Here is a 12,844-nt window from a genome sequence, read left to right on the forward strand (position 1 = left end):
CAGCAACTCGTTAAAATGTATCAGCCTGTTCATGTGTCTCTAGTGTGTGTGGGATAAAACATGCTGCAAGCTGTGTCTGGCCACTGGGTGTGAGTTGCACAGGCCTGTGCTTGAACAGTGGAGCCGCAGTCTTGACTGAGATCACCACAGGAAAATAAAAAGCTATTTTTAGTATAAACAGACGTTGTTATTTAAGTAACCTTCCTAAAATATTTGAGTTCATAGTACAAATACAAGGAACACTTGTGTTACGTTCTTCCTTATCACTTGAATGAAAGTGGCTTCAAACAAGTGCAGATGGGAAAGAATCAAAATAGCATTTTTTAAAAAAACCCTTGTAATCATTGTGCCATACTTATGATTTGCAGGGCAAATTATTAACAAAAGACAGAATCACATATCAAACCATTTTATTTTCATATATTGGTTTCTTGAGAGCATTGTAAAGGCCAGAAAATATATTGGTTAATTTTCTTAACTGTAGGACTCAGCCAACACTCTTGAGAAGTATCTGTTCAATTGTGTTCTGGAAAAACTGTGGTAAGTACAGGTTTTAGAAAGATAGAAATTTATTTAGAAATCAGATAGTCAGTTTTCTATTACCTGAGGTGGCTCAGGATTGGAATATCCTGGAAATAATTAAATCCAAATGTCACAGGTTACACCCAGAGAAATACAGCTGCATGAGATGAGCTACTGGGGTATCTGCACCATTTTCCTGGTGCTCCAGTTTGCAGGAGGACCTGACAGGTGATAGCAGGTCTGCCCATTCCTAAATGCTGCTCACAGTAGATTAAAGTTCTCAAAAAATGCAAAACGGGTGCAGCAAGGAGACGCTAATCACTGCCACAATCTCTTCCCCCTCCTCCTCCCATGCCTAGGGCTGCTACCACAACCAAAACTTGGTTCTCATCACTTCCCAGGCCTGAGACATGTTCTTCAACCCCCTGTTGCCCTCTGGCTGCCATCTCCTCCCCTCAAACCCACAGCCTTACTGCATCCTGCTCCTCTAGCTTTCCATCTCCTGTGAGGAGATTGCTGCTGCCTTTCCTGCCTACTCAACAGGAGCTAAACTCTTGATTACTGTGCCCAGCACACACAGGTTACCTCTTCTTACAACCACCTGGCTATTTCTGTAGTGTGTTTCCTGGGGAACCTGGCTCTGGAGTATTGTAGAAGGATACATGGGCTGGCCTTGTGGAGAAATAGGTAATCTCTCAAAGGATTTGTTACCATATATTTGATATTGAGCTAAAACAATGTATTGCTTTTGGACATGAAGCATACCTGAGAAACTTTAGGTAGCAGTATCCGTGTCTCTGTTCTGCATCCCACTGCAGCATTATATTTGCAGTAGTATAAGTGGCTTAATATCCTCGGTACTTTGCACAGCTTATCCACTGACCTGATCTGGGAGCTGAGCATAACGCAGCTTAAAAAACTAATTTGTGTAATCAACTCCTTTCGTAAAGGCAAATTTGGCTTGAAAAAAATGCTGCTTGATTTTCAAAATTTTCACACAGCTGAATTAATTTCTCTGCCATGAATACCACAATTGTATGTCTCAGGCACTATCTGTCTCCTGTTCGCAGCTGGAGGAGGGCCTTGGCAACAAAACCAGCACAGTTCTTTGCAAAGGGAATGGTAGGCCTCTAATGAATGCAAAGACTTCAGCACCCTTTAGCATGTCAGGTCCATGTAAACTATGCTTTTGAAGCAAGTTTTCCCCAATTACCAAGCTTTGGTTTACATCACAGGGTGACCTCAGAGCACAAAAATACATTGCCTTTGAATGAACCTAAACCAGCTGTACTAAGAAAAAATGCACAAGTACACCAAATACATTCAGTCCATACTATTATACTGGAACCAGCTTACTGTAAAATTTTCTGAAATCATTATAGCATGGACATTGGATCCTCAGGGCTAGCTATTTCACTTTACTATTCTGCATGTTAATGGGGATTTAGAGATTCAGTTTTCTTTTTACTGCTTAAAAGCACACTGAGAACAGGTGGAGATGTGATGATGAGACAGTTCAGATGCAACTGAACTATTGCTGCTGTGATAATTCTGCCATCTTCTTTCCTGTGGGGCAGGTGGACAGGTCCTGATTTCAGGATAGTTGCGTGCTTGGTGATTTGCTGCAACTGTAGAGCAGAAGATGCTGATACTTGGATTTTGTGCTATTCTCTGGGATCTAGAGCAACACAGTCTAAAGGCTGCAACTAACTCCTCTTGTAGAGCTTAGGTCATATAATTTCTACTTTTATATTTTATCAACATTCTGCAGTTCTAGAGGAGCACCCGTGGAATTACTCAGCTGCCTTTTTTCTCCCTGTTTGGGTTTCTGTTGGAAACAAGCAGTTCTGAGAAAGCCAGGTGATGAGTACAGGTAAAAGCAGAATTTGGACCAGAATGCAGTAATGTCAGTGGTGAGCTGTTGTTGCTGTTGCATCTTCTCGTCACTTCAGTTTTAGGATTTCCCTTGCAAATATGCCTTGAGTCAGCTTTTCTGCAGCACCTGTGCACAAAGGTTTCCCAAGCCAGAAAACTTTGATGTTTTATCGTGTTTCAGGAGAAAAGAGATCTAAGGACAGGCTATAGAGGCTTGACTCAAAAAATAGGCCTTGGAAAAGATTATTTTAAAAATCAGATATAACATTAAAAATTAAGGTCTATGGTTTCACATTTTCATCTGAATTTGTCAACAGTGTTTTTATCCTCTAAACCATTTTTAGAGGGTAATTTGCTGAGCGGATGAGGGTTGGGGTGAGAGGTAAGTAAGATGAAATCAGTGTAAAATGGAAACATAAAGAGTAATCTTAAGTTCTCTGTCAAAGTAGGAGGTTCTGTCAAATGGAATCCTACCTACAGAGCTGTCTCTCTGTCCCAGTTCTGTTGCCGTTCAATACTTTCATTAAATAACCGAAGGGAGGAAATTGTAAAATTTTCACATGACACTAAAGCATTTTTAAGAATAGGGTTATGATTTAAAATGTTACTGGAAAGTGGATACAATGGCCAGAAATCAGTATGAAGAAAGCCAGTAAACACCTAGGGGAAAGAAAAATCAACATTTTGAACATAAAATAGGAGACAGCGGACTGCAGTAAAGATTCCTGGGGATCAGGAATATACTCTTGTAGCTGATGTACTGATCAGGTATCAGGTGGAATAATATGTCCTGCTTGCTTTGGCCCACAATTTACAGTCCACAGAATGACATTATGAGTACTAAGAGGCTTAGAGAAGATGAACTGTGAGAAACAGTCTGAGTACAATGGGAGTAAGAACCTAGCAGCCAGTTAGTCTTCATGAGTGCCTCTTTAAAGAAAGACAATATGTGAGTTTTGGCTGCACAAAGAGAAATTTAAGGTGTCTGCTATGTCAGTCTTGTGTTGATAAGGCTTGTTGAAACAGGTACTAAAGGGGATTGGGCAATCATTTATCAGTCTTAAGAAAGGGTTCGATTTCTCTGAGGGAAGATCAACAGTCTAGTGTTGAGTGCTGATAAACAGTCGCTGACGCCTTTTTTAGCAAAGTTTTGAATTATGTATTCTCTTTCAGTGTGCCAGCATGGTCGTTTATCACAAGCAATTGGCTCATTACTTCATGGTAACTTGATCTGCTTCCTTAATATATACTGAACATGATCCTGCATTAGGTAAATGTGCTGGACTAGAAGACCTCTCAAATTACATCCCAGCCCTCATTTTGGTAGATTAGAGAAACCAGATCAGATGTATGATGATCATGTTTCAAGGCTTGATTGTTTCTCTTATACTGACTTACACCAAAGGAGCAAAGTGTGTTGAGTATAATCTAGTGAGTTCCTGTCTGGAAGTTCAGGATTCATCCAGATACAAGACTGGATTTCTGTGAAGCCTTTATGCTTTTCCAAGGCTACCTGTGTAACTGTGAGATTTAGAAACATAATGGGTTCTGCTCACCTTTGTTGAGCAGGAATTTTGTTTTCGACTCCAGTGGCACAGCAAGTTCACACGATATTGAAAATTTAGGATAGAAGACTCTCGTTTGCATGTTTATCTGAAACTTTTTAGGACACAGTTAATGGTGTTCATGATTGCATTTGGACAATTTTATCTATGTTGAGTACATTCATTACATGACTATTACATAGTGTTTTTGCAGATAGTATTTTTAGGGTTTTTTCCCTAATTTTTAATTCCAAATATTATTTGAAGGCGGTTACCAGTTTTATTTGCTAAAGTTAGATTTTTCAAACCACTGCAGTTTAATAAAGTCCTTGAATACTTGAGGCAGTGAAAACTAAGGTTTTCCAGGTTCTGTGAAACAGTGAGTCAACAGCCCACTGCTCTACATATAAAATCTTGTAGTCTCTCTTCTTCATGTTACTTTGATGGATTGGAAGGCTGGGGTTGAAATTAAATATTGTTAAATCAGATGTGAAATAAATCAAATAATTAATTACTTTTATATTTTTTGTCACTTGTACTGGTGTGTCAGAGTTGTGGACCAACTGAATACCTGAAAGACCATGTCTGTGCACACACTACTTCTTAGTCTTATCCTGTTGTAATGGTAGCTGACATAATGTAGCAGTTCAAGAGCTCTTTAATCATTATCTTCCTTCTACACATCGTATGCTGAGCCAACAACATAATGAAATCACATCACAGAGATGCTGCATTAGATATTACTTGCCGAAGGACTTTTTTCCCAATGATGGTGTTACTGTGCACGGTTTTGAGTGCAATATTAAGCCCATGACTTTACAAAGGTTCATTAGATCACTTTTAGGACAAATACGCTCAATATAAAGAGTTGTATGCCTTGTTGAATATCATGAAAGTGCAAATACCAACCACATAATTTCATTTTCTTGCTTTATCAAGAGATGTTAGTGTTCTGCAATGCTTATTGGATTTTTATGTGTAGGATATGCATGTATACACATTTGTATATTTACATGTATTTTTGTTTATTCATCTGTGTTTTAATAGAAGGCTAATTGCAAAGATGTATCTGTGATTTGGATGTGGATTATTTGTTATAAATCTGGGCGAACCCTTCTTGTAAGGGTTGTTTTATAGGGGGAAGAATCTTTCTGTGAAGTATCTCCTCTCTTGTGCATCAGGATACTGGATAACAACTGGTTTTTGTATGTTGTATAGAACCTCTGTTTAGCATCCCTCATGAAAACTACAACCCACTTTTAATCTGCCCGACCTTCTGGGCGTGGAGCGGTTTCTTTGGTTTCCCCAGGGATTTAGGTACACATTCTGGCAGATCTCCAGCTGCATGGGAATTTGTTGTACTGTTTGATCTTTAAAGGGCTGCTGGCACATACATGTTTGCACATGCATAGAATCGTGATGTTGTTTCCTTTTACCAACTGTAGAAAACCAGTCTATGAAAAAAACCCCAAAAAACATAAAAATCAACTTCCTTGCTATGTTTGAGCTTCTTTGGATGGCAGTAGTTTACAATCATTTTGTACAGTTCCTTAAGAGTATGCAGGTTTTGGTTTTAGTAGGATTTATGCTTCTGCCAATCTGGGACAGCCTCTACCTTTGTCCCTTTAGAGCAGCACATGTGCAACTGCCTTATGTTATCTATCACTTGCTCAATATTTAATCATGTTTCTGTGCTCTGTGTAGTTATTTTGGCTTTGTTGTTGTGTTTGAATGTGTCCCACTAAACAAAACCTTTTCCTGAAGACAAATTAGGCAACATCCTTGATATAACTACTGTTGATTGAAAAATGGTTGCCAACTTCCAGTTCCACTGACTCTCCACCTCTCCCTGGTCTGGCTGCTTACAGTCCTGTCAGTAAAGAATCCCATCTTTATTTAGTCTCACATAGTGAACAAGAACCTCACTGTTGGGACCAGCACATTATGACTTCTTGCCTCAAAATGTGCTCCTCTTGCAATTGTATTGAGTCTCTGATGTCTCTCATAGATCTCAGATTTCAAGAATAGCTAGTCAGCAAATCTGTCATCATCAGCCCTTTACTCCTGGTGAATGGGATTGTGGTAGTCAGGAAGCTGAACATGAGCCCTCAGTGTGCCCTGGCAGCAGAGAAGGTCAGCAGCATCCTGGGTCTTATTAACAGTAGCACGGCCCATTAGTAAAGGGGGAAGTAATTACCCACCTTTACTAGGCTAAATCTAGAATACTGTGTCCAGTTTTGGGTCCCCAATTCAAGAAAAACTGGAGGAAGTTCAGTGGAGGCCACCAGAGTAGTTGGAGCTGGAGCATTTGTCCTGTGAGGAGAGGCTGCGGAGTTGGGGCCTATTTTGCCTGGAGAGGAGATGCCTCCAGGCAGCAGCCCCCTAGTACCTATGGGGTGGTCCTTGGGAGGATGAAGTCAGGCTCCTTGTAATTGTGCACAGTGGGAAGTTCACAGGCAGCAGGCATGAGCTGAATCAAGGTATCTTCATGCGACCTAAAAGGAGAAAGTTTTCCTCAAGAATACAGTGAAGCTGTGGCACAGGTTGCCCAGCAGTCACCAACCTTGGAGCTTTCCAAGGCCTAACTGGATAAAGCACCAAGCACTTGGTTTTGAGCTCCTGGCTGAACCTACTTTGAAAAGGGGGAGACCTTATGAGGTGCCTTCTGACTCGAATGATTCTATGGTCCAAATCCATGACTCTGTGATCTTAAGGGAAGGACACTGCTCTGCAAGCAAGGAGATGTACCCCACTAGCAGGTACGACTCCCTAAGAGCATCCTGTCCTGACCCACAGCAATATGTGTGCCATGACCTCATGGACACGGGTTCATACGTACTTCCATTAGGCAAACAGCTATGGCCTATGGGTCAATGACTGTGTCAGGGTTCCTGAAAACGAGGAGGTCTGAATCATAAGTATACCTTTGCAACAAAGCATCCCCAGGACAGCTTTTATGTAATAAATTTTATTTTATATTTTATGTAATATGTATGTTAAGTAATACAGTTTATATAATAACAGCTTTGTGATGACTTAGTAATACCAATCAGAATTGTTGAATTGCCCAAACCATGACATTGGGTTTCGAGTATTTGCTAGGAATAGTACCAGATGGCAGGAAAATATAACCATATTTCCTAGCTGTAGGTATGCATAGGCTAATGGAATTGAAGGGAGCAAAGTCAGGGGGGAGAGAACTGCTCAGGAGGCCACCTTGAGCAGCCTCTTCCTTCACGGTGCATCCAGCCTAGTACACACAGCACAACCATCAGGTAACAGAGTCCACAACCTCGGAGTCCAAAGAGACAAGTGTTTGCATCTGAGTATGCAATTACATGCCCTCCACCACCTACTCTTTGCCAGGATAAATTACAAATCCTGTTCTTTAGTTTCTACTTGTGTGTTATATGCTTCAACCCTAGATGTCTTAGGGATTTATAACTCCTGGACTTAGATATTGGTGACTTAATAAAACAAACAAACATATGGATAAGAGGAAAGGCAGGGTAGTCCAAACTGAGCAGTAGGAGATACAAAATCCAAGCCATTATTTATGAATAATTAACTAAATGATGCTATAATGTAAAGCAATGTTATTATTAGAAATAACAGAATTGTGTTTTGGAATATATCAGCGCTTTTAAACTGCTGAACATTTTGAATTCATTTGGCATCCATAGTGTTGTGTAGCTCTTTTGTTTATACTGTGATTCTCTTCTTTCCCTTTATGAGGCTTTTTTTAAAACTCAAAACTGTGTCTCATAATATCTACAAACCTGTAAAAACATATGTAAACTAGAATTAAACTCCATGTGTTTAATGTATTCTAGGAATCTGAAAGATGGATGGAAAATTGTTACCAGATGTGCCAGTATTTCAGTATTTTCTTTAATTTTTTTATGATTCCAGAAGTGTAAGATACCACAGAATTCAAGTTCATGTTGCATAAGAAGTTGCCCAGAAGAGTGATTTCCCACCAAGCTCTCTTTAAGTAGTGACTGGTTCATTCCCTGGGTTGGGAGGGTCATTTTGCAGCTTTCAAAACCACAAAAAAACTTATCTTGTGCAAAAGAGAATCCATTGTTGTGCCTCCTATTCCCTTGTCTGTCATTTAGAAAACACAGGTGTTGTGAAATTGTGTAATTGGAGAGGAGATGGTGATAAAAGAAGCCACAGGAAGGTGTTGGTAGCTGTCGATGCCATGATGGCTGGGGGCAGTGGGAGCCCCAAGGCAGCAGGGCAAGGCGGGCCTGGCAGCCTGTCCTGTCCCATAATCACAGCCAAAAGCTCCCAGGGCTGGGACCCAGTCACTGCCTTCAGCACCAGAAGCCTCTGCCCGTGGGCACTAAAGGAAGGGACCATCTGTGCTGTGCTGGCCCTGGGAGGGGTAGCTGAGCCATGCATGGTAGACTGTAAAACCTCAGCACTTGCTGAAATAATTTTTAATTTTATATGCTGTGGAAGTCAATTTTTCAAATCTTTTCCATCAGCAGATCCCTCAAAATTTTCCATCAGTGATGTAGGTCTCTGCTTATAGGCCAGATGATGACAAGCTCATCACTTATGTGTGTTTGAGAAGTGATCATTAGATGTCCGAGTGGCATTGTTGAAATACACCATCATGCACATATCTTGGAAAACACTCTGAAGAGGAGTTATTTTCAATATATCACTTGTTTAAAGACCACAATTTTACCTTTTTTCCTTTTGATGTATTGATTCTCTGCTTGATATAAGAGGAGATTCCCCAGGCCTGCAGGACCACTGAGTTGTTAGGACGTCAGCACATGGGTACAGCTGTGGCTCTTCCATACATGTGCCTGCCCCAGCTGAGTTTGCTTGCAGGAAAAGGACAGGTTTTCCAATATTTATGTTCTTCATTCAAGTCCTTATGTTGTCATTAGATGGTTGTCAGGTTTTCCGTGTGGGAACATGGAACAGGACAGCTAGTGTATTCTTCCATAATAGGCATCTAACTTCACATGAAATACTCAAGCAATCACAGAACCATATATTTCGATATACTGCAACCTAAACCATTATTACTGCCTGATATATAGCTGATTTAAACATTAATTTGTCTGGGAAAGAAGCTTTTCAGCCTCTACATTTTTAAAGGCTTTTGTAGAAGTCAACACAAATATAAAATTGAGTTACTGTGAGCAGACTTTGTATGAATAAATCAATATTGCTTATCCTGAAATTATGTATATAAATATGACACCACTAACACTACTGGGGCTCTATTCTTTGCTCTATTCTCCAGCCGTAGGGTGAATCACAGCCCACATGTGCCTCAGTCTCCCAGCATTTACAACAGAGATAATAAATCATGTGATTCACGAAGTCAATGAAAAATTAAAATTCGCTATTTTCTGTGCAGGAATGTGAAGTGTAGTGAATTTGTTGCTACTAATACAAAACTAAAACCTACAGAGCCATTTTGATGCCAACAGTTCAAATATAAACAATTCACAACAGTTTGTATCTTTGAATGTATATGACTGTGTGACACAATATGGTGCTATCTGGGCAAAGATAATTTAAGTACAGGAAAAGAATAGTCTGTTAGCATAAGAAGCAATTTAAGTTGAAGTAACTATCTCCTAGCAGTTATGCAACTACATTTCTTGGGGTTTGCTTTCTCTCCTGACTCTGAAGTTTGTGTAGACATGCTTTATATTTTTCTCTTGTAGTAATTCCAAAATTTTATTCTTGGGATACCTCCACAGTGCAAGGCTGGAGAGGACTAGGGAGTCCAATGAAGATCCAGCTGTCTGCTCTGATTAATGGTTAGCTCACTAACCGTTCTTCTGCTTTGTTTTTTTCTCCAAAGTCTCCTCAAGATAATAACTAGGCTTTGTTTTGGGAATAGTCCATTCTGGAGGCAGTGCACACCATTTTTGGCTTTCACCGTCCTTCAGCACTCTTCCAGCATGGGTGTTTGGATTTGTGAACATGTGCAACACACAGTGCTCACTTCCATGCTCTGAACATGCCATGTTGCTGGGTTTCAATGCAGTCTCCAGATTGCTTCAGATACTTTGAAGTAAAGTGTATTCAGTCCAAATAATGTGTTAGGTGTGCAGGGCCAGATGAGGAGGTCGAACACCCGTCCAGCACATGCTGTGCGGTGTGGATGTGACCAGTTTGAAATAAGGGGAGGTATTTCTAAGCTGTGTGGATGTAAGTCAGAAGGTACCATTTATATTCAGCAGTACAGACCTTGGTCACTGTGAGTGCTTTTGCCCTCAGATGTTTGGCTCTGCTCTGCCACTGCAGAATGGTTGTCTTTCTTCTGTGTAGCCAAACTTTTGCTTTGGCTCATTTTTCTTTCTCTTGTTTTTCTCAATTACTTTTCTTTCCTTACTCTTACTTTTCTTAACTGTTTATTCCTTTTTTTCCCCTCTTCCTCCTGATATTCTCATGTTTCCTCTCTACTCTGACAGAGCTGACCAGTACAAACTTGATGCTGCATTGGATCCCCTGGATGGAGATTAAAATGCAGGAACACAGAGTAAAAAGCACATCTCACATGTGCTGCTCGAATCAACATCCATGTGTACCCATCTGGTGTCTGTATTCTCATTTCCAGCTCTGCTAGAAGACATTATTAACACCACGAGGGAAAGCAGATGGCTTTCAAGGAGGTTTTAGCTATTAAGAAAAAACTGCAAAACAAAAAAAACCCAAAAAACAACAACAACAAAACAAAACAAAACAAAAAACAACCCAACAGAAGAATTTTTAAACTTGGGAGTAAGATGGAGTCAATTAATGCCATTTTTCCTATTCCCTCACTCCTGCTGTTCCCTCCCAACTATTACAATTTCTTTCAAATGTAATTGACAGAAACTTTCTGATTATTCCATGTCCTTCTTCTTTGTATAAGGACAATCAAGTTCCCTTTTCTAGGGCAGAAATGCTTAGTACTTGTATCAATCTTGCACTTAAAAAGCTCTAACAGACTTATCCTCTTCCACTTCTGCCTTTTACTAAAAGTGCCCCGAAAAGGACAGAATTACACAATAGCAAATGGCAGTACTGTTTTTACATAAGGTTCAGTGCACTCTTGCATTCATGTTCACTGATCATAACGTGAGCATGTTACTCAGTACTTTGCTTTTCTGAGCAGACATGAACATTAAACTCCTGAGGATTTCATGGCCTTGAGGTTAGCAGCTTCTTGGGAGCAGAACAAAGCAGGGTATTAAAATAAATTTACAAGAATGCTGTCTTTATGGTCATGATTTAAACTTAACCACGAATCACAAAATAATTATCTGAATACTTTGTTTTCTCCATAAGGTAATTAAAACATATCCTTTGTATGCATAGAAAAAGGAAATGTATGGAAGAGTTCCTAAGCATTCCATAGGCCGATACCCTCAGAAAGATGAGATGCAAAGTCATAGACTGTGCACGCAAAACCTGAGGCATGCTTCATGAATCTTTTGTCCCACTTGCACTTGTCCACTGGAAGCTCTTAGCTCCCATGTGTGCAAGTTAGGTGGATATGGAAAAGCTTGGAGATAGGGATACTGAAACTGAAATGAATCTTGCTAGACTTCAGTCACCTAAAAGGTGTCTTAAGTTTAAGACAAGTGTCTAGGCTGCTTTGATAATTAATGACTTGAAACAGGTACTTCTGGAGGGCAATCTTATCCAAAGGGTAGTTGGCTAAGAGAGGTCAATAAATTAACTATGTATGTAGAGAACAGTTAAATGTTAGCTGGAGGTATGTGAAACGAAAGACTCTTTGTCATCAGCTCTTCTGCATGTGAACAACTTTGTCAACCTGTGGTCTAACACATCCCTATTTTGTTCCCATTGTCTGCACACGATGTTTGGACAATGGTATATATAGATATATCTGAAGATTTATGTGTCATATGCATCATGCTAACAACCTTAAGCAACATATGCACTTTCAAAGTCCTAGAATTTCTGAAATAATTATGTGTTTTACCCCAATGATGGATAACTTCTTCAACTGCAGACCTGCCGGGGCTCAAGAACATGATTGCGAGTGGTATTGTCAGTTAAGATCATTCTTCTGGGGGTTCTGATTCTGTGTTCTGCAGCCTCAAGGCAGGATAAAACTTGATACTGCCTTCTGAGGAAAAAGCAGACACCAGCAATTTGGGGTGGGGTTGGATTTCTGAAATATTTTGTTTGCAAAGGTACAGATATATACCTGTTGGAATTATAAAACACATAAAATATATATTTACAAGTCTGCGCAATGGGAAAATTTTATTGTGGTAATGGACTGTGCTATTTTAGGCTTATTTTTATAATAACATTGCCTTACATGAATTAGCATAGTGCAAATGCAACTGTGTTACTATGACAAAAGCTTTGTATCTCTGCAAGATAATATTCTACTTATGAACATATTCCATATCCACTATCTATCCTAATACTAGCAAGAAACCACTGCTCAGACTGTGTATGAGTGGTAGTGCAAGTAAATAAATTCAAAATATGGTAGAAATGCAGACTCTTATAGGATAACTTGTAAAATTAATAGGAATTTAGCAGTAAAATGTGACTGCAGAGCTGTTTGCCAGTTCACAAGCCTAAACCTTTGTGTTAGTACATGGGATTGCTAATAGGGTAAGTGTAAACCAGGCCAGTGCTTTTAAATTAAATTAAACCTGTATGAATGGTCCTCAGAACAAAATAAATTTACACCAGTCACACTCAGAGTGATTGCTCTTAGATGCTGAAAAAATAAGCATTGTTCAGTGCTTTGTTTAACATGTTTGCTTTTTCCTCACAGTACAGTGCTGTGGATACAAATCCTTTATCTGTGTATATTATGCAACCCATCTGGAACAAAATTATTAAGGTAAGAATTTTACTTAATAAAAACTTCACATGTTAATATAAGAATT

At 39.6% G+C, this 12,844-nt stretch overlaps 1 protein-coding gene across 1 annotated transcript in view; it reads left to right on the forward strand.

Annotated features, from left to right (window-relative positions):
• LOC103761189 (ethanolaminephosphotransferase 1) overlaps positions 1-12,844 on the forward strand; it is a 54,864-nt gene that overhangs the window by 1,037 nt on the left and 40,983 nt on the right. Inside the window, exon 2 of the mRNA XM_018076399.2 lies at positions 12,730-12,798. Within this exon, the coding sequence (XP_017931888.2) occupies positions 12,769-12,798 (30 nt within the window). The 5' untranslated portion in view covers positions 12,730-12,768. The remainder of the gene's footprint in view (positions 1-12,729; positions 12,799-12,844) is intronic.

This window comes from Manacus vitellinus, unplaced genomic scaffold (genome assembly GCF_001715985.3).
Source record: "Manacus vitellinus isolate BGI_N305 unplaced genomic scaffold, ASM171598v3 scaffold_1_pilon, whole genome shotgun sequence".
NCBI lineage: Eukaryota > Metazoa > Chordata > Aves > Passeriformes > Pipridae > Manacus > Manacus vitellinus.